General features: G+C 39.5%; 4 protein-coding genes across 6 annotated transcripts in view; 2 read left to right on the top strand and 2 right to left on the bottom strand.

Moving 5' to 3' along the window:
* RPL7 (ribosomal protein L7) overlaps nt 1-21,298 on the top strand; it is an 886,137-nt gene that overhangs the window by 570,342 nt on the left and 294,497 nt on the right. The gene's annotated exons all lie outside the window — the stretch shown is intronic.
* TMEM70 (transmembrane protein 70) lies at nt 36-3,186 on the bottom strand. The gene is made up of 3 exons (XM_030233066.2): nt 2,982-3,186; nt 1,778-1,889; nt 36-712 (listed from the first exon to the last, which is right to left on the bottom strand). Exons 1-3 carry the CDS (start codon nt 3,126-3,128, stop codon nt 255-257), a joined length of 717 nt encoding a protein of 238 aa, XP_030088926.2. The 5' UTR covers nt 3,129-3,186; the 3' UTR covers nt 36-254.
* On the bottom strand, nt 3,255-4,514 carry LOC127059260 (DBF4-type zinc finger-containing protein 2 homolog). The gene is made up of 2 exons (XM_050971031.1): nt 3,747-4,514; nt 3,255-3,344 (listed from the first exon to the last, which is right to left on the bottom strand). The coding sequence occupies exons 1-2, from the start codon at nt 4,512-4,514 to the stop codon at nt 3,294-3,296; spliced, it is 819 nt and encodes a 272-aa protein (XP_050826988.1). The 3' UTR covers nt 3,255-3,293.
* ELOC (elongin C) lies at nt 4,025-18,164 on the top strand. 3 transcript variants are annotated; one of them, XM_050970288.1, is made up of 4 exons: nt 4,025-4,150; nt 11,387-11,447; nt 12,888-13,031; nt 15,567-18,164. In XM_050970288.1, exons 2-4 carry the CDS (start codon nt 11,444-11,446, stop codon nt 15,755-15,757), a joined length of 339 nt encoding a protein of 112 aa, XP_050826245.1. In that variant the 5' UTR covers nt 4,025-4,150; nt 11,387-11,443; the 3' UTR covers nt 15,758-18,164. The 3 variants fall into 3 exon arrangements, with proteins under 3 accessions (XP_050826245.1, XP_009084352.1, XP_018766708.1); XM_009086104.4 differs by lacking the exon at nt 4,025-4,150 and adding an exon at nt 4,337-4,532; XM_018911163.3 differs by lacking the exon at nt 4,025-4,150 and adding an exon at nt 4,594-4,776.

Raw genomic sequence — 21,298 nt, 5'->3', positions numbered from 1 at the left:
CAATCAAACCAAGAATAAACAAGCAAAAGACAGGGTAAGCATCTCCTTTTTTTTTTACTGTATTTTATGTCATTAACTCTAAAGAAATCCTCACATTGTTTGCAATATTTTTTTAAAAGTGTCTCTTTTATACATTCCAAAATGCATATGGAAAACTCCAGCTACCTGATACTTAAGCAAGTGTAATAGATTTTTACATTCTTTCACATATATAGTACTGCATTATGGACAATGATACTGACATTATCTTCAAATTATTTCCTTTCATCAGCTTCCTTTACCGCCTCTAAATCCTCAAATTTAAAAAATGAGGATTTGTCATAGCCCATGAGATGGTTATAATCCTGAGGATTTGGGAAAAGCGTAGGATTAACAAGCATTGACTTCGTTTTAGCGTAAAATGTTGTAAACATCTTGGAGATGTCTGGAATCTTTACGTCTTTCTGATGGAAAACAGTTGCTTTTTCTGCCAAGATGGCATTGTAGGTAATGGCTGTGTAGGTGTCCACTTCATCTTTATAATAGAGCCGGATCACGTAACCTTTTGTAAGGAGATGTAAAGTAACCGGAGTTACAAATGTAAAAATCCCGATCAACCCATAAAAGGCAGCTTGGACAAGCAAACTTTCCACTCCAATACCACTTTTGAGCATGATGTAGGGCATCATGAACAGGTTGAATATGCTGGTGGAGTAAGAGAAAAACTTCACACCTACATAAAAGAAATCAAAGAAAATAAAGGTTAACACTTATGAGCAAAATTTTCTCTACAATTACCTGTATTTTTCTACCACATAACGATGCCATTACTTGAACTGATGAAGTTACTGAAAATCCCTTTCCCTATTTTTTTAAGCTTATGGAGAAACCATTGAAAGTTCAATCTGCCTCACTGCCACTGTTCTGATTTGTTTGCACCTTCATGCTGGGTTTATCAAAGCTGGCTCTATTTCTGTGATTCAGTCAGCTATTAGCTGTTATGCTCACTTATGAAGTTTTTTTTCTGCCTTCACAGGCAGAAGAACTGATTTCTAATGAGACTTAACTCCATTCATGGACACATGTAATGGTGCTCATTGAAGAGACGGCAGACAGGGAACTTCTCTCATCAACAACTAACACTGACACTCAGTGTGTATTACAAAGAAGGCAGCTGGGCTGCAGTGCATAAACCCTAGGTTACTAAATAGTAACAAGCACTCCCAACCCATTTTCATGTGGCTTCAAAGACAGTAGCCAGTGCTGTGGACTACCCATAGTCCTTAAATCACCCTGGAAACCAGGAGCCCAAGCTGCTGTGACAAATAAGTATGTTAGGACACATTTCAAAGATGTGTATCAGAAAACATCCAGTGGCTTTGCCTTTCACTAGGTCTTTGCAAATCTTTCTTTGGCCAGTGAATATTACAAAGTGTCATTAGAGATGGAGCTCTTTATCATAATACCTGCCTGCCTGGGAAGCATTTCAGGAACACTTCCAAGCACGCAGAATGTAAAGAGCAGTTACAGATCATCTTTGCTGCTTACTGGGTTGGATAAGCCACCCCAAGAGCCTCAAGAGAAGCCAAAGAAGGCTAAGGGTTACAGAGATGAACAGAGCTCCCTGCACACCCAAGCAGAGAAGCAGAAACAAAGCATCACTATCACCATTTTTTGTAGGTATGATCCAGATTTTGGCAGACTTGGAAAGGAGAACATTCACTTTTAATGTTTCATTTTAAAGTTACTAAATACTGTTAAAACTACAACCCAACATACCCAACACACAGTCACATACCCAACACTGTCTTTGCCAAATTTCCTTTATACACTAATCTTCCATGTTCTGGGTGATCATGAGGGGAGGATGTGCTGAGGCTGCGAACAGCCACTCCTTGAAAAGATGCAACCTGAAAGATGAAACCAGTACAGGGCTAAGGAACATCAGTATTACATCTTATATCTACCTATCCATGCATACACACACATACACACATATATGTACATGTATACACTCAGACAAAGTTTCTCCTTGCCCTGAACCTATTCCCAGTATTTCAAACTAAGGATTAAAGTTTGTTTACATTGCCAAAAACTCCAATTAATATGCTGCCTGACTGTTTTAATAATTTACCATGTAAATATCCCACATTAGCATGAAATATTTGCAACTCCATTACTGATAATTGAGGCAGCAATCGATTTACACACAGCTTTGCAGGGAGACATTCATGGCATCTGTGCTCATCACATCTCTGTCTGATCATAAAATAACAGAATGGCCTGGTTGAACTGGGCCTTAAAGATCATCCAGTTCCAACAGCCCTGTTGTGGGGAGGGACACCTTCCACTACACCAGTTTGCCCCAAGCTCCATCCAGGCCAGCCTTAAGCACCTTAAGGGCTGAGGCATCCACAGCTTCTCTAGGCAACCTACTCCAGTGCCTCACCACCCTCACAGAAAAGGATTTTTTTCCTAATATCTTATACTAGCTAAATATCTTCCTTTAGATTAGCTAAATATCTTCCTTTAGATTAGCTAAACTTACTCTCAGTTTTAATCCATTTCCCATTGTCCTGGCACTTCATGCCCTTGTAAAAAGACCCTTTTCCCTACAGGACTTTCTTGTAGGCTCCCTTCAGGTACTGGAAGGCCACAATTAGGTTATCCCGAAGCCGTCTCTCCTCCAGGCAGAACAAACTCAATTGCCCCAATCATCCGCCGAAGGAGAGGAGCTACATGCCTCCAGTCATTTTGGTGGCCTCCTCTGGACTCGCTCCAGCAGGTCGGTGGTGGCCCCAGAGCTGGACACAGCACTCCAGGTGGGGTCTCACCTGACCGTATCACAGGAGGTACGCCCCGAGGAGCACCTCGCTTTCTTCCTCAAAATCCCCTAAGGGCAAAACCGCCGATCCCAGGGCCGCCACCCATTCCCCGGGGGGCGGGAACGCTCCCCCCGTTCCCACAGTCCCCACACAGTCCCCACAGCCCCCACACAGAACCTGTTGGGGCCTCGCAGCGGCCACAGCGGCCCGGTGGCGGCAGGCGGGCTGCGCGGCGCCCCGCAGCCATGCGGAGGCGGAGGCGCGGCGGCAGGCGGCGGAGGCGGCGGGGATGGAGGCGGCCCGGAGCAGCAGCAGCGGGAGCATGGCGGGGCCGCGGCCGCACCGGGGACACGGCGGGCGGTGCCACACCGACAGCCCCCGGCGCGCCGCCGACACGCCGCGCTTTGGTTCCGGCAGTAGGAGGCTCCAGCCGGCTCCGCGGCGCCCCCGTGCATCTCCCGCACGCCGCTCGGCCGCAGAATGCCAGAATCAGCTGGGCTGGAAAACACCTCTGTCCAAAACACCTCCATCGAGTCCAATCTGTGGCCAACACCACCACGTCAATTAGACCATGGCATTAACTGCCCCATCAAATTATCCCTTAAAACACCCCCCAGAGATGGTGACTCCACCACCTCTCTGGGCAGTCCATTTCAATGCCTAACAATCTTTCTGTGAAGAAATTTCTCCTGATGCCCAACCTGAACCTCTCCTAACACAGCTTGAGGCGATTGCTTCGTGTTCTCTCACCAGCTGCCGGGGAGAGAGGCTGACCCCACCTATGAATCTCCTTTCACATAGTTGTATAGAGCCATAAGGTTTTCACTGAGCCTTCTCTTCTCTAGGCTAAACTACCCCAGCTCCCTCAGGTGCTCCTCATAAGGCTCGTGCGCCAGAACCTTTACCCAGCTTCGTTACCCTTCCCTGGACAGCGTCCCGCACCTCGATGTTGTGCCTTAATTGAGAGGCCCAGAACTGAACACAGGACTCGAGGTGCGGCCTCATCAGCGCTGAGACCATCACTGCCCTGTTCCTGCTGGCCACACCATTCTGCATACAAGCCAAAATGCCACTGGCCTTCCTGGCCAGCCGGGCATGCGTTCGCTCATGTTCAGCTGCTGTCGGCCGACAACCCCGAACCCTGACATGGCGGGCCTGCAGATGCCCCCGAGAACTACGCGCCCCAGCATACACCGCTCGCGCGCACAGCATGCCGGGAGCACGGGCGCTGTACGGGCTGGGCGCGCGGGGGCCGGAAGCGGCCCGTGACCCGGGCGGAAGCGCTCGGAGGCAGCTGGGCCGACACCGCGGCCCTGCGAGAGGGGCGGAGGGAGCGGCGCCCACGGGTGAGGGACGGCCGTGGGAGGGAGACCCCGCCGGGGCCGCGAGGGACACCCCGAGGGCGGGGCGCCCTGTCGGGCGGGGAGCGAGTAGCCCCAGCAGGCGGCCCCGCGGCGGGCAGCGGGCCTCGCCCCGCGCCCGTGGGGGGGGCAGAACGGGGGCCGGGCGGAGGCGGGGGGGTCGAACGGGGGCCGGGCGGAGGGGCCGGAGCGGCGCCGGAGACCGTCGGGGTGGGCAGGGCGCGGTGCCAGGCCGGGGTTCTCCCACTGAGGTGGTGGCCAAAGGCGCGTTCCTCGCCCAAAACGCTCTCTTTGGAATCCCGGCGCCGCCGGAAAAGGGGCTCTCTGGAGCAGTGCTGGGTTTGAGCATCGTCCCCAAACTCCTGCCGTAAGTGACGTTCGCCCTTTTCCAACGCCTGGCCGTAGAGAGAGGGGAAAAGTTCAGGTCGAAAGAATTTAGGATGCGCCCCCAGGGGTTGTTTTGCCAAGGTGAGAAGTGCTGGTTAAAGCGATTCGGCTGTAATGGTCGGCGAATGTAACCAAAGAAAAGGGTGCTACCCCTACTTCCAGAGAAAGAAATGAGCTTTTGGCTGCTGTGTGTTCCTCAGAGGGAGGTTCTGCTTTAATACAAGGTAACCTGAGCATTGATAAGTTATTGAAGGCTTCACATTATATGTGGAAAGGTGATGGTGCTGCTGACAGTTCGCTTTGATAGTCAGTTTGGTCTTCCACCAATATTTAATAACTTTTATTAAATATTTCTAAATGCGTTTGGTAAGTTAAGCTTTGCGTTCTGAGTAGACCTAGATAGTTGCAGGCCGTTTGTTTACTTGGCTTCGATGGTTTTTGGAAGCAAACCAGAAAAACATAGATAAACAGGTACGTCAGAGATCTTTAGGGTAAGAACCAGTTCGTGCACTTATTTCTGAGTAATCCCCTACATGCTCCCAATTTTCTCCTTTTGCTATAAAAAGGGCCAAAATAATTGTTGGGGGAGAGATCATGTTCAATTAACTGAAGAGTTACTTTGAACAGGAATAAGTGTTTATTAGTTTTCCTGTAGTACATTGGCCACATCTTTGCGCAGGTGGCACACACCTTATGCCTTGAGATCAGCCTTTTAATGAGCTTAAGTTATATCAGTAAAATGTTTACGTCAGTAAAATTTTTGGTAACCTTTTCACTGCGAGCTTTGAGATAATTTTTAGAAACTTTTAGCACTACAGCATTTATTTTTTCCTTGTTGTGTCAGAGAAAAGACATTTGAGATTTTCTTTCTTTTTTTTTTTTTTCTGTACTAGAGTGGGGGATGAACAGATTTAGATAGTTTCACATAGTCTTAATGTGAAGAATTTTAGTATTGTTAATTGTTTTTAATATTGTTGTGGAGAGACAAATGAGTATCGTACTCAAGGATACTCAGCCTCAGGTGTTTTACTGTGTTTTTACAATTCTCATGTATGTTACAAGAAATCCTCAAGTTATGTCATGAAAGTATGGGGTTTGTCAGATTATTTTAAGAAACTTCAATGAATTTTGACAAGTCTCTTAGCAGCTAGAAAGGCTCAGGATTTAGTTAGCTTTATTGTGGGGTGGTTTGCATAACAGCAGTTTTTGGTGAATGCCTATAAAATGAGGGCAGAAATCCATGCCCTGTAAAATTTTGCCTCTTTTCCCCCAATGGCAAGAGCTGTACAGTACAGCTTGGAAGTTTCTTTGGAAGAAAATAATGACATTCCCCTGCCCATGTTTTTGAGGTTTTTTTGCTTGAAGCTTTCTGGGGAATTATTGGAAAGTTTCTTTAGACAGGAAAAGAAATCTTTAGATCTTTCGTACTCTGTACATGCAATCTTACCTAATCTCCTGTTTATCTCAACTGGCATTCAGGTGCAGTATGCCTTCCTCTCACATTCCAGTGTGTCCCAGGAAATTTGAATTTTAGAGCCTGAGAGTATTGGAGTAGTGAATCGGCTGATTTGGAAATCATGCTCTCCCAGTTTCTCCTCATGTTTTTTCTAAAAGTGCTTCAATCCCTTAATATTACCTTAATTATTTTTCAGTGTGTGCTGAGCAGTGAATGCTAAACTGAAGAGTCGTGTTTTTAAACAAGTTATTATACAGGATAGGGTTGAACAGTAGGAGGCTGCAGTTGTAACACACAGCAGCCTTTGGTAATTGATAAACTCTTACTGATATAAAAGACACAAAAATTGTCACATTTGGCTTTTAAACAAACATAGGAATTGGTGAAGGCAAATTTGCCATGTTTTCTAGAAATGGATAGTGTAGGACAGCAGCTGAAGCATATGAAAGTCATATGTATGTAGTGCAGCTCATGAATTTGAAGCTACTTCAATTTCCTTAAACCAGAAGCTGAGTTTTTAAATGATTTTCCTGTGGTATCAAAGAATCTGAATGCTTGAAATATTTACATAGATTCAGTGTTCTTGTGTGAATGAGAACAGAACAGTGAGGTTCTGGAATCTGTGCAGTGTGTTCAGCTACATTAGCCTATGTCCTTCAAGTCTACTCCACTCATTGGCATACAAGGCATACAAAAATGATATTCTGGAAATTCTGGCAAACTTGGGAGATCAGCATGCAGCTTTGGGAGTGAGTTGGGATGGTTGTGAATATCCCAGTTTCAGTTTTGCTCTTGCATTTGATGGTCAAGAGAAGCAGAAAGATTAGACTAAACAGACTAAACTTCCTATTTCTTCTTAGAGGTGTAAGAAGATGTTGAAGTAGGGAAACAAGAACACTTGCCTTGTGTGGCTTAATTGCAGTGGTTTAGAGGTTTGTGATATTTCACACTATTTTACCTGGTAGGTGTAAATATTCTGGCAGCTTGTGGCAATTTTCAGTTCTCTAATATCCAGACAATTCTATGTTTTCTGCAGCAGGAAGTCCTTTTTAGACTAGTTGGAAATTTTCTATGCCAAATACACTGGGTTTAGTTGTATTGTATGCTCCTTCAGATTAAAAAATGGCATATCCCTTTTATGTAACTTTCTCTTAATAAATGCAGGTTTTTGCCTTTTTATTTTTTTTTAAGGGGGCAAAGCAGGAGAACAGTAATATCTAATATATGTGCTTTTTTGAGATTTAAGTCAGGGAGCTGAGCTACATTGTGGTAATGCCACATAAGCTTCTTGAAGGGCAAATGGAATTGTGAATGTAATTCAACATAAATTAGTGGTTCTTTGCAGGAGTCTGAAATAATAGTCAAAAATATATAAAAAGTACATGTCAACAAAACTTGTATTGTTCTTATCCTGACTGCTGCATTGGTGTAGTCTTGGTGAAGTCAAAGAGGGCAACTATAAAATGTATAAGTAATTAAAATATAGGTATTTATCAGGCATGTTCAGAAATCTGTCGCTTTATTCCTATTGTTGTTCATGCTGCTTTCATTATATAGAAAGAAAATATAGTGATATGTTTTGTAATAAACAGTACACTAGAAATACACTGAGAGAAAAGAATTTCTTGGAAGACAGCATACAAGGTTGCTTGGCTCTCCTTGACCTATTATTTAAAACTTAAGGCCATGCCATTTAAAAAACAGTACAGAAAATTTCCCTCCATATTCCTTTTGTACTCCCTGTATGCACAAGTGAGAATTTGTGGGAGGTATTTCTATATTCTTTTGATTTATTTTCTGTGTGCACTTTTTTCTGGCTTTGAAAGTGTTCTCATCTTCATAAAATGTCATGACAGACTGAGCACTTCTTGATCCAGAAGAGGAACCATTGCTGTTTTTTTTAGGTTTTTCAGAGTTTCCTGAGTTTCTTGTTTTTCTTTTCTTCTCATTTGTTGCATTGGCTGTCTGATTTTTCTGGACTCTCTGCTTTTGGCTGTTTTGTCAGGAATAAATCTATACTGCTAATGGTATTCATGATTTTTTTTTTTTAATGACACATCATTGCATCAGAATGGAAACTGAGTGAAACTCAGTATGTCCCTTGCTAACATGTCAGATGCATCATATACTGGAAATATTATGTCTTTTTCTTAAAAGCAGGTTGCCTTTTCTTCATCTTTTACTATTGGCAGTCAAATGTTTGGAGTTTTCCATATCCAGAACCATACTTGTATTCTGGAGTAGCGCTATAAATTGTACTCTTATTTTTGCTTTTTTTCATTAATTGAACTTAAACTGAGATATTGTGTTGGCATAATTTTCCTGCCAATGTTTATCCTTTTAATGAATTTTTGTATTTATCTTCATCCCAGTTTTTCTAAGCTGAATGAGGAAGATTAATTTTTCTTTAATAAACAGGCTTTTTAGTCATATCAGTAGGTTCCCTCATAGTTCTTCTAATTCAAACTTCTTTTTCTTGAAGAAAGGAATTCAGAATTGCGTGTGGTATTCCAGACAAGCTGTTGCTCATGTGCAACATTGCTCATATTCCCTATCTCTATTGAAAAGGAATCCTCAATGTGCATTTGCCTCTTTGTCTGCTGTCACCCTTTTATTTTTCTTTTGTTCCCACAGACCTTCGTCAGTTTACAGTTTACCACAGAAAGACTATAGTCCCAAATAACATGCCCTGACTACATGAAAGGAGACTGTATTGGTCCCTTCTTGATTTCATATGACTTAATTTCATGTGGCTTCTAGTACACTGTTTTTCAGGACTGGTCACTTGTCCGTGTTACCTTTTGTCACATTTTTGTTGCAATGCTTTCCACTTCTGTCTCATCCAAATCTGCCTATTCTTTTCTGGCAGCATTGTTTAAAAAAAAAGTCAACATATTTCTTTGGAGGAACTAGTAGTTCTTTTCTATGTTTGCAACACCATACTGTACTCTTGTAGTCTTGTAGAAAGGTTCTTCCTCATTTTAAGATTACCTCTTATCACATTTATTTAACCCCACATGATATATGAAGCCCAAATTGCATCTTGTTTGAGTTTCCTTTTTCCCAAAGAAAATTACTAATTTTCTAAAAACTAGATTTGTTCAGCATGCCCTAAAACTACGAAGGCTTACTGCATTTTTATCTACTTTACTGTTTAGTGCAATTGAATTCAGACTGCTGAGCCCGATAATTTTTTTCTTCTTTGTTAATTACTGTATTTTTCCTCTCTAATCATATGATAGCACATTTGATTTATTAAAATGCTCTCTGTGTATTTTTGTGACATCTCCTTTGTTTTGTGTAGACTTTTTCAGTTCTCTATTTTCAATCTTTCAATGTATTAGCTTCTTCAGCTTATGCTTTTACTTTGCAAGGTGCTAATATATCTGCATTCCCATTAAATAGCCTTTACTCCTGTGTTTAGTGGCAGTATTTGTATTGTTAACCAAGGCATATTTTATCATCACCAACACTTCCAAAGAGTAGTATCACTTCTGTGTTATTTTTTTGTTTTGGTTTTTTTTTTCCAAGTATTAATATTTATAAATCATAGGTGGTTTCACTACTCTTTTGGAATGCAGCAAATGGTTTTGTGGCTAGAAAAAGAGGTAGTACAAGTGATCGTCTTTTGCAAAGTAGAAGTAGTAATGTGAGGTATTTCTTCAGTTCCTGAGCAACAGATACTTTCCAGTAAGATGACTGATTTCCATTTGCAAAAACTGTTGAAATAGGGTGCAAGATCAGTTTTGGGCCCTAACTGTCCCAGCACCCAAATGTAATTTCCTTAGATGAGTTCCTAGAATTATGGAAAGTGATGAAGGCATTTAACACACCATGTTAGGGAATTCCTATTATAGCATACACAAATTAACTCTCAAAGAACATTCTTAAGTGTGCCTTATATTCAGGAACTTTTCACCTGCATGAGTACAGGTTAAAATGTTGATTATATCAGTGGTAAAGAAAATATTTTTAAGAGATAGTTCTGTAAATTCAGCATAACTTTCAAAGGAAGCAGCAATGTAAGTGGAGGATTATTTTTGCTCATTTCTCTTCAGACAACTAAAAAGTATAGGTTATGTGTGTGTAGTTTCATTAGGTGAATATAACAAAGTGCCTTCTTATGAAAGCCTGAGGAGACATTTGCACTACTTCCTATTTGTAGCTGTGAAAAAGACAGATGGAATAAACCAGCGTCAAAGTGCTGGGCAGAAGTGAAGTGATCAACAATAGCAAAGAGGTGTCTGTAGTACTTCTTCCAAATCATTCAGTTTCCTCAGCTTGCTTACATTTTTTTGATAAATGTTTACCAGAAACATAGGAGGGAGCAAATGTGGGGTGTGGTCTCTGTTCTGATCTCTTTACTGCCCTCAACCCTGAATATCAGCTGGGAGACCATCTAGAATCACTTATGCTATTTTTCTGAATCTGTGGACACACAGCAGTGTCATTGATTTGTACTGGGTTAATGTTTGCAGAGTGGCTGCTGTTATGAAAGGAATTTTAGAACAGCAGGTGGGTGGGTAGAATTTCTCTTCCAAAGTTTTCTTTTAGACAGAAGAGATGCAGCTTGGGGTAAAGAAATAGAAGTTGTATCTGAACATACTAGATTTGTTTTGCAAATAAGTACTTCCATTTCTAACTCTTGAATTTCCTTTCCATAGAGAAAAATGCATGCAGCAAGCTGGATATCAGTATACCAGTTATGGAAGCTCCTGGTTAACTATACCTACATTATATGTCTGAAGTAGATTATCTAGGTGATATTGGTGGTGATATTGGGAGCTGTCAATCTTCTGTGAAGGGCAGGTTGAAGGCCAGGTATTTAGTGCATACTGATTAGACTGATCCCTGAGCCTTCTCTCCTCTGGCCTAAACAACCCCAGTTCTCTCAGCCTGTCCTTGTATGACAAGTGCTTCAATCCCTCAGTCATCTTTGTGACCCTTTGCAGGACTCATTTCTGTCTGTCATACTGAACCCAGCACTCCAGATGTGTCCCAGCAGTGCCAAGTGGAGGGACAGGATCACCTTCCTCAACCTTCTGGCAATGCTCTTAAATAAAGTCCAGGGTGCTCTTGGCCATCTTTGCTGCAAGAGCGCGCTGCTGGCTCATGTTGAATTTGTCCACTGACACCCTCAGGTCTATTTGTGCAAAGCTGCTTTCCAGCAGGTTGGCCTCCACATAGTACTGGAGGTGCTAACTTGGTGAACTTCATAGGTTTCCTGTTTTCAAAACATACTGCTTATCAACACTGCATGTTGTCTGTCATCATGTTCTCTTTGGAAGAGTGTTTATGGTAACATAAAGACTAATAAGTAAAGGGGAATTTAAAAATTTTGCTGCTGACTCAAAATATTGCCACTTGTGTTTTTTCAGACGCTCCTATTGCAAAATCTGCAGTGGAAAAGAAACAATTTTTTTTATAAGAAGAGAATGGGTAAGTTTACAATCTTAAGAGTGTTTCTTGTTTTTGTATTATTTGAAGCATTTTCTCTCTCATGCCAGTAGAGGAGGTGGATTCTAAGGCTTAAAATGTTGATCTTGTCACTTCTTGTAGCCTCACACTTCCTATAGATGTTTTGTAGGAGAATTTTCTCAAGTGACTGTTCATTTATGGGAAGACGTGTTCAGACTGTATCTATTCTAATAAAAAATTTCATTTGCTTAACGTGCATAGTGCTGAAAATGTACATGCTGAAATAGGAATGCCTCTAGGCTTTTATAGCACTGAACTTTTACATAATGGCCCATAAAATTTCATTGTGTACTTTTTAAAATAATTCTTTGTTTGTTTGTTAACTACAGTCAGCCTGTTGAATTCTGGCTCAAAGATCATAATACAGACTGATTCCAGATAAGTTACATTGTGTGTGATATGAGTACATTTCTGAAACTGTTGTTTCTGCCTCAACAAATGACTGTTAATGAAACAGGATTGGATGGATTCTGGTTTTGTCTACTTTCTCTGACTGTATTATAGCATGTTTAGTACTGGTAAATCTTTATTAAAATTGATAAAAGCTACATAATGCAATTTTAACTGCAAGTTCACAAAGCAACTTGACTGTGGGAATGTTTTATTTGCTACACAGGCAACAATAATTCAACTTTTTAAAAGTAGCACTGTCAGGATACAATAAAAGAAGGCACAAAAAGGGAAGGGGGATAAAGCCCTCAGAAGAAACAAAGTAGAGAGCAGGTATTCAGCAAAACAGAAGGGAGAAGGGAAACAGAGGAAGCACAGTCCAACTGCTGTGGGGAGAACTTTCAAATCTCCCTGGGTTTAGTGCTTTGGCACTTTCCATGCTTTCTGCCAAAGGCCACAACACAGGCATGCACTAATGCTCTAAGGTTCTAGGTTTGGTTGGGCAGTCAGGGAGTATGAGTCTTACTTCATGTCATTTCTTCATTGCAGGAATATTTACTGCTTTTTTTCTTACCAGTGCTTCAGAAGGCATTTTTTCCTTGCCATCTGTATTTTGCAGTATCAGATATGTGTTTAATTAATTTTTAGCAAGTATTAGCATGATAAACATGACTGTAGATTTAATGGAAAAAAGCAGTAGCATGTTCAATTGACTTGAGAATGTCTAAAGGAAAATTTCATTCCTATGTAGATTTTAAAAATCATGTCAGAATTTGAAAGTTTTTTATTAACATCCCTCCATCATCAAGTTTTGCAAAATTACTTTAAAACAGATTGCTGGTTACTTCAGAAGAATAATCTTCAAATATGCAAAATGCTTCTTTCTCATTTCTGGTTGTATTGGGCTCTTCAGTGTGCAAACATAGTCATAGAAAAAACTGCAACTTGCATTTTTAGTAATGTGAATTAGTATATTGTATTCTGAAACTGTTGACATTTTTTCCATTACAGATGGAGAAGAGAAGACATACGGTGGGTGTGAGGGCCCAGATGCTATGTATGTGAAGTTAATATCCTCTGATGGCCATGAGTTCATTGTAAAAAGAGAGCATGCATTAACATCAGGAACAATAAAAGCTATGTTGAGTGGACCAGGTAGGTTCAGAAGACTTTACCTTCTTTGTTTTCACTTTTGGACAGTTTGAATTTTTATCATGCAGTACGTGAAAGTTAGAAAAAATGTTAACTTTTCCACATCCTGCCTAGTTCCTGTTTCCAGCAGAACAATCCATTTCTGTTGGGGTATTGTGGTACCAGACTTAAAATTGGACTCTGCTATTTGGGCAGTTAGGGATCTTACTCTGTCCTACATTGCCACTAGTTTCCCATGGTATGAGAACTTGAGGGTATTATATGAAACATGTAGCTGCCAAGTTCAAAAGAAATGAGAGCGGGTAGTTCTTTATTTCACATCCATGGCAGAACTTCTGGTATTCCATATGGAGTTAATTTTCCTCATAGCAGGTCACATGGTTCTGTGCTTTATATTTGTGACTAAAACAGAGTCAGTAACACCTGTTTTAGCTCTTACTGAAAGGTGCACACTGTTCAGGCCTCCTCTGTTTCTCACTCTTTCCCCACTCAATAAGCAGACAGGAGGGTGTGCAAGAGGCTGGGAGGGAACACAACCAACCTGACCTGAACAAACTGCTGAAGGAGATACTGCATTCCATGTGTCTTGCTCCAAAGTAAAAAAGGGAGAGGTGTAAAAAAGGGAAGTGAGCCATCTTTTGTTTGAGAACTGTCTGGTCATCAGTCTGCCCATGGGAGGTGGTGATTGCCATTGCATCACTTATTTTGTTTCCTTTCTCTTCTCTGGCCTACAATTTTCTGGCTTTTACTGTTCCTTTCCTATTCCCTTGTCCACCCACAGCTGGGGCAAATGAGCAGGCGGCTTTGCTGCCTACTGGGGTTAAGGCTGCGTGTTGACAGCATCCTATAGCAAGGAGTTCCTGAGCTTAATGGTGAAAGTTAGCTTGAGGTGAGGGTAGATAAACTTAGAGGAGGGAAGGACCTCACGTGTTACTGAATATATGAGACTATATCTGGTTTAAGAGGTGTCTGAACTAATTTTTGAAGACCAAAGGGGTGGGGGAGAGAACAGGGAGAAGTTAACATGAGTGCTTTCTCACTTCTATACTTTCATCCTGTGTGTTTACCTTTGGCCACTTCAGTGTTTGGGCAGTAGGCTACATGGAGCTGAATATGGTCTTTCTTATGTTCTATTTTAGATTCTGGTGAGACTGGAGAGATCTATTGATTTAATATATTTTTTAATTACTTAGTAATACTTGGGCAAACTGAGCAATTAAAATTCTCAGTGTCATTTTAATGATTGCATTTGAAAATACATAGTAAGTGTTTTGTGTCCATGTCAGCCTCCCAGACATCTAAGAGGAAGAATAGTTACAAGACTTGGTCTGAATTCATTCAGTGTGAAGGAATAAAAGACAATGTAGCCTGCTTAAAGGGCTAGAAACTGACTCTGTATAGGACTCAGCAGTCCAGAATATTTTATATAAGTACTAACAAGATAAATGGGTCACAAGGAAAAATACTGTTGCTGTCTAGTTCAGTAGGTCATAATTTCACTGATGTGCAAGTCTTTTGTTTCAGTGCTGTAGCTTGGCCAATATGCTAACATTTCTTCTTTTGCTTACAACTGTTCCTGGTCTAAAATTCAAGCCATATTGGCTTCAGTGTATGCAGATATTTCTACACAAGTCTGTGTAGACATTAGTAAATAGCTCTGCTTTTTAGCTAGAAGGAGATGCCCACAGAAATAGTGGGAACTAGACATTGCTAGTCTCCCATAAAACTGGAATTAATGTTAGTATTTTTTTATTGCCTTTCAGTTTAATGAGTTGAAAGTCCAAAGATGTGAGGGGAAGAGAAACAAAAATATTATAAATCCAGTGGGATTAACCATAGGATCCTAACTTTTGTACCATCCAGGTTTCATGGTTATAGGCACTATAGAAAGTGAATTTCAAATGTACTTGTGTTTTGAGATTTGAATTCTGAATAAATTCTTTCATATCTAATAGGGATAAATTTATACTGCATGTAAACTTCCCTCCAGTACAACTAGAATTTCCCTGTCCCTGCTATCTGTTTTTACATTTATCAAGTTAATGTGTCTTTGAGGTTTCAACTCTCTTGTCAAATCTATCTGAAACTGAGGAATTCAAAGCTACTGTGTCATAGAAGGGGCTACTGATATACACATACATGTGTGCAGATATGAAACATCTAGAAACCTTTTTTTTTTTCCATTTGATAAGACAGCCAGAAATTTGTATTGATGCCTCTTAGAGCTTAGCACACAGCTAAATACCTATCAGCTGTATTGGACTAAACCTAAATTTCTGGTGTAGTTGTTCAGAATAATGTTGATAGGCTGCAGCCTAAATAAACATTTCATAATGCTGGGTGTCTTAATGTTCTTGAGGGCTCTGAATGTGGCACATCCTGCTTCACAATGGAGAATCTAATACCCATGAAGATGAGACTTAGGCAGGTCTATTTAGAATGCATTGTATTAATATGGTAAGTTGTTTAATTTTGCAGTGAATTGAGATTTTGACTTCTGGTTTGGTGTTCTCTTGTGTTGTTCTTTTCTTTCTACAGGGCAGTTTGCAGAAAATGAAACAAATGAGGTCAATTTTAGAGAGATCCCATCCCATGTCCTATCCAAAGTATGCATGTATTTCACCTACAAGGTCCGCTATACTAACAGCTCTACGGAGATTCCTGAATTCCCAATTGCACCTGAAATTGCACTGGAACTTCTGATGGCTGCAAACTTCTTAGATTGTTAAATAAAATAAATTATAATTAAAAAAATGTAAAACTTTTTTCAGTATTTAATACATGTAGTTCAGTTAGTAACTTTTTTCAGATAGCATGTTGCGTGTGTGCTGTTGAGAACTGTAAAGTTCACTGCAGAGCAATTGCCTTCAGTTCTTTTGCATATAGCAATCATTCAGTTGGAGTTTGTTTTGCTGCTTACACAAATAAGGACGTTTTCACAAACTGAGACAAATAAACAAATATGCCAATTAGTAGATGGCTATGCCTTATCCTTTAGGTGTGGTAGAAATTTCTTTTAATACAATGGCTGTAGCAAATACTGGAGTTTAGTCTAATACTCTCTAAAAGATAATTATAGTTACATTTGAGTAGCTGTTAAGGGTTTCTAGCTTTCTCTTATTTTTAAAGTTTCTAAACATCTGAACTTAATCTCCTCTGTAAAATAGATGTCCTGTAGCATAGTTACACTAACTAGATTAGAAGTGCCCTCTTTATATGCTGTCAGTGATATTCCATTTAGGTTGAAAGTGGAGTATGTAGGAGAATACTTAAGGCTTTTAATTTAAGTCATAGTTTAGACATGTGCAAAGGTGTACTTGATAAGATTTTGCTTCTATAACCTCAATTTACCCCAAATATTCCAGTCACTTGTCTTTACAGTAAGATTGTGATCCTACTGGCAGTGACTTTTAAGGGGCAAAATAACTGTTCAAATCTGTGTATATTATCTTCTATATAACATATATGGTTTTTCTTAATATGCTGTCACTAGACCTGATAAGGATTTTATATGACTTCAGTTATGGTTTATTTCCATTGTTCTGATTGTTTATGTAAAGTCTGTATTTAATCTCTAGAATAGTAGTCATTTAAATTTTGTAACATAGCAACTGAAATGATAGAAGTAGTCCTACCTTTTACCTCTTCCTCAACTTCTCCCTTGTACCCATAGCAAAAGACCCTGAAATGTGGAGGTCTTTTATATTTGAAGGAAAGGACATTAAGCAGATGTTTTAGGAGCTGTTTTATAAATTTCATAGGTATTTCCAGTGTTTTTAAAAATGTTTTAGGGGAAAAGGATTGGCAAGCCACTGACATAATACTTGAGTGGAATATGTTATCTCTTGGTAGATCCTGCTGGCAGTTACCTGTAGTATCAGTTCTTTGTTCAAAACAAGTTTCCATAAAGAAAACAACTTGAGACAAGAACTTGCTTTTTGTTCAGCTGCAGCCTGAAGAACCCTTCTGCTAAAATCATCTGTAAATGAGAATAAAACTAATGCATCATGAGAAATGATGCAGGAACAATGTAATTAGCATTTCCATCAGCTGCCACTGCTTCAGTTTTGTTTTGATCAAGAAGTGATTGTGGTCTATCATGGAAAAATCTCATCAACTGATGTTGGAACCTCTTTCTTGATGTTTTAACTCACAGCTGATTTAGAGGGCTGAAACTCTCCTCTAAACCTGTTTGTCCACATAAATACAACTTGGAAGAGATTTTCCTGGATGAAAACTAGTAACTTAGATAGACTATGCAGTCTGCCCATGGAGAAGGTCAGTTCTGACAAATGAGATTTTTTTCTGGGCTTAAACAATGCTGACGTTTGTCAGTGTGTTGGTAGATTAGCTGACATTTATTCACGTCACATACTTTGGCACAATTTAATGTGTTCATTGTGGGGATGTTTGTGACTAGATTGGCTTTGCACGGTAAAGCTGAAGTGCATTGTAGGGTGATTGTCTGAAATTCCATGTGTAAGCACTCTGGTCAGTGCTGCTAGTAACTCATTTTCAAGAGCACTAGAATGATAAACCAGAGATACCCAGTTATGCTGCTTTTGTTAGAGCCGCTAGGAATACCCTAAAAGGTCAAGGAATACAACATGGATATTTTAGTCACAACTACATATCAGTCTGAGTGAGTCTTAAGTTCACTAGCCATTTTTAACAGTCTTGAGGCTAATGACTTGAGGCTAAAAATTATTTCATTTTAAACTAAGGCAAAAAGGATGCCATTTTTTAAAACAGTGGGCTTTTTTTTTTCCCTTTTTAAGCATTTTAGAACAATTTCCTTGATTTTGTTAAAATACATTTGCATTTTAAGATTCTGTACTTTAGCAGTAAGGTAAAATAGCTGGTTTAGCTCTGAATAATGATTTTGTTGGTTTTCTTTCAGCTTAATGTATTATACAGTAGCTTTGAACACTCAGGAATTGCAGTAGTGTCCTAGAGTGCACTATTTGCAAAACCACCGGCTGTTAAAATGAACCAGATTTCTAAGGGGGAGGGGGGCAGGGGGAATTAGTGCAATTTCCATGGCAGTTAAGTGGGTGTGCTATTATCAGACAATTGGAAACTTACCACGCTTAACCCCTGAGTTCTAAATAAATTTCAAAGTTGAAAATTTTTAAACCTGTGTTTCTGTTGATTTATGACATCCTAGAGGAAGTGTTCATATGCAGAATCATCATTTTTCTGGCTCTACTATATGGTGAGCAAAATGCTAATGTAATTAGTATTTGGATTATAGGTTGTGAAGCTGCATGTATAAAATAAAAGGTGATGGGTTTTTTCATAGTTCTAAAGAGTTTCAAAGAGTTGAAGTGTTAAGATATCTTTGTGCTGCTCTGAATTACAAGCATCCACAATTCTCAGCACCAAGTACTAAAAAGGCATGGTATTCCTGAACAGGCTTGAAGAGGATACTTCAAGGATATCCTGCTGGGGATATTTTGAAAACTTCAACTGCCCTGGGTTTCCACATCATGGTACTTCTTTTGCTTAGAAAGGTAGCCCTGTATTTGAGGTTCAGATTTTAAGCTGAACTGCTGATTAAGTCATAAAAACTTCCAGATTCTTTATTAACTGTAAACAATGAGTAGTCATGCTGCATTATGGTTTGTCATCATTTGAGTGTGTAGAAGCTGCTGAAGAAGTCCCTGATGGTCTCCAACATGAAATAGTCTGTGCATCTAGAAGGATCAGAACTCCCTTTGCAAGATATGAAATTCCTTTTTGGTTTTGAACTTGAAGAAAGGAGGATTCACCATCAGGATTCTCTGTGCCATTATATTCAACAGATGTTGAACACGGTATCCAAAAGGCATTTCTCAATTAATGGTAGGAAGTTTGGAAAATCGGTTGCTTCTGTCTGTGTTTTATTATTATTATTTTATTATTACTATTTTATTTCACAGGCCTAAACCGCAGTAGTGACTGTTTGGGTTTTTACCCCTTTCTTCTTTTTACTTTGCCCATTGAAAGGGTGTACCCGAAACTTGCCTAAATCTGTTGGTTTATGTGATGAAGCGGACAAGGAATGTCGTGGGGCAGGAAAGTTAACTTTTCAGTCCATGTTTTGTATTCCTAGTTTAATTTTGCCAGGTCTCAAATATTGCAATGTAATTTAAGGGAGTAACAGTTACTGCAGAGTAAACAAAACCTCAAGGAGAAGCAGCACTTTTCCTACCTAAAAACTAAGGGTAGAAGTTGTGGTATAAGCTAAATTTCAACACCTGAATAAGACAAAAAGAGCAGGACTAAGAGAAAAATAGCAAGAACTAATTAAATATTGAGTGGATTTGGAAATTAAACTATGATGCTTGTTTTTAAAGACAAACTAAAGCTTTAGGAAAAAAAGGCTTTAGGGAATTTTTTTCCCATAGGAAAAGTTCAACTTTTGAAGGCTTTTGACCAATAATGAGCTGCATTGGAGTTAAATTTTTCTTTAAATGTAGCTTATTAGATGGCAATTTTATGGGAAGATAACCAATGCTGTGCACTGTAGGTGTGGCTGTGTTTGGATGAGCTAGAAAAGAGGACAAAGATTCTGTGTTTATTATTAGTCACCTGTGAAGCTTGAGTGTCATCACTAAGGCAGCACAGAGAAAAGAAGAGGGAGTTTTTATCGAGTTTTAACAAGTGTTATGTGTCATGAAATAAAGCTTTGCATATGCTGCATCTGAAATGTAGGTTGTGCAATTTCTCCTCTGTGGGAGAAAGGTCACTGAAACCAAAAAAACCCAACAAAACAACAAAAAAAAAATCTGTCTCTCTGTCATTACCATGTTACTGTTTTATGTTTACAGAATACAGGATTTTCTTCTCAGGCCAAATGGGAGGAGATCAGAGTTGTGAGATCATGATTGTTCTTTGACAAATGGAGTGCTTCAACATTTTATCCTTTTGAACTTTCGTAATCAGACAGTTTTCAAGATGTGAGTCATGTAATGTCTCACATGATGAGGGTAGAATTAGAAAATTAAATTAAAATTGCTCCTGAAATATGTGCTGCCTTTTAGACCAGTGAAAGTAACCACAAGAGTACTTCTAGAAAAATTAAAATTTACAGGTCAGTCCTAAAGTTGCTAGTATTCAGGATAGTTTTGTGGGATTCGTTTTTTGTGAATACATGAATGGATTAATGCAATTATGTATTTATTTGTAGTTAATTTCTTTCTTCAACCAGAAGTTACTTTGAAGTTAAAAAAACCAAATAATTAATTCCTTTAATTCCATTAATTCAAGTTGAAAACTGCCTTTTCAGGTGGGAATTCATAGCTAAGGCTTTTCTTCCCTTGAAAAAAAAAATACTACTGGTATCCTATTTACACTGATAAAAAATGTATACCAAATCACCACTACACAAAACTATAAATAATACATAATCCGTATCTTATGTTGCTTTGAATTCTTCTTACTCTGTCTAGCAAAACAATGGGATGCCTGTTATGAAGATTAAAAAGTTGTCAATTTTAGTTGGTATCACCAAGCTTAAAAAATATCTAGAATTTGAATGCATTTGGCACAAAGGATTTATTTTCTCTTTCTATACAGGGAAAAGCTTCCCGCATTACCATACTAAGCTGACATATGATGTTTTTCAGAAGTGACACTCCATTTGAGTCAGAATTATTTGTAGTTTGCTACAAATGAAACATGAAAATGATATATCAATATTTAACATTTAAGCTGCTTTCACAGTTGTCATAGATATTTGACTTGTAATAAACAACTGTGAATTAAGGAGAGAACATCTGAAAATACTCAGCTGAAATAGTCAACTGCTCACTCATTCTGTTTTTATATCATGGCTCTGGTTCATGGTAATTGTACCCCATATGAAGTCTTGTCTTTCCCAAGGGACATTAAATAAACTGACAGGCTGGACCAGTGTCATCTTGGTGTGCAGGCCTGTGAAATTAAATTCTTCAAGCTCTGTAAGTAGTGTGCAGGGTCCAGTAAGGGCAGTGTGCAGTCTGATGTGCACAGTTGGAGGAATTGCTTCTCAGCCCTTGGGAACCGTGGTGGTTTATCACACATCTGTATCTGTAGAGGTTACCCAAGATGCCTCTTCAGTTTTATCTTGCTTCTAGGCTGGCAAAACCAAACAGCTACTTCATTTTGAAAATTCTTTATCATTATCTTTGTTGGTTATGAAGTCAGACTCACTTCTGTGCATGCCTAACACTATGAACTAGGTATTCATGTAACTCTTGAGAAGCCTCCAGATCACAGGTTTCAGAGATAAAATAAAATTACTAAAT

Source organism: Serinus canaria, chromosome 2 (assembly GCF_022539315.1).
Source record: "Serinus canaria isolate serCan28SL12 chromosome 2, serCan2020, whole genome shotgun sequence".
In the NCBI taxonomy this organism is placed as follows: Eukaryota; Metazoa; Chordata; class Aves; order Passeriformes; family Fringillidae; genus Serinus; species Serinus canaria.
This window is presented reverse-complemented; position numbering and strand designations above follow the sequence as displayed.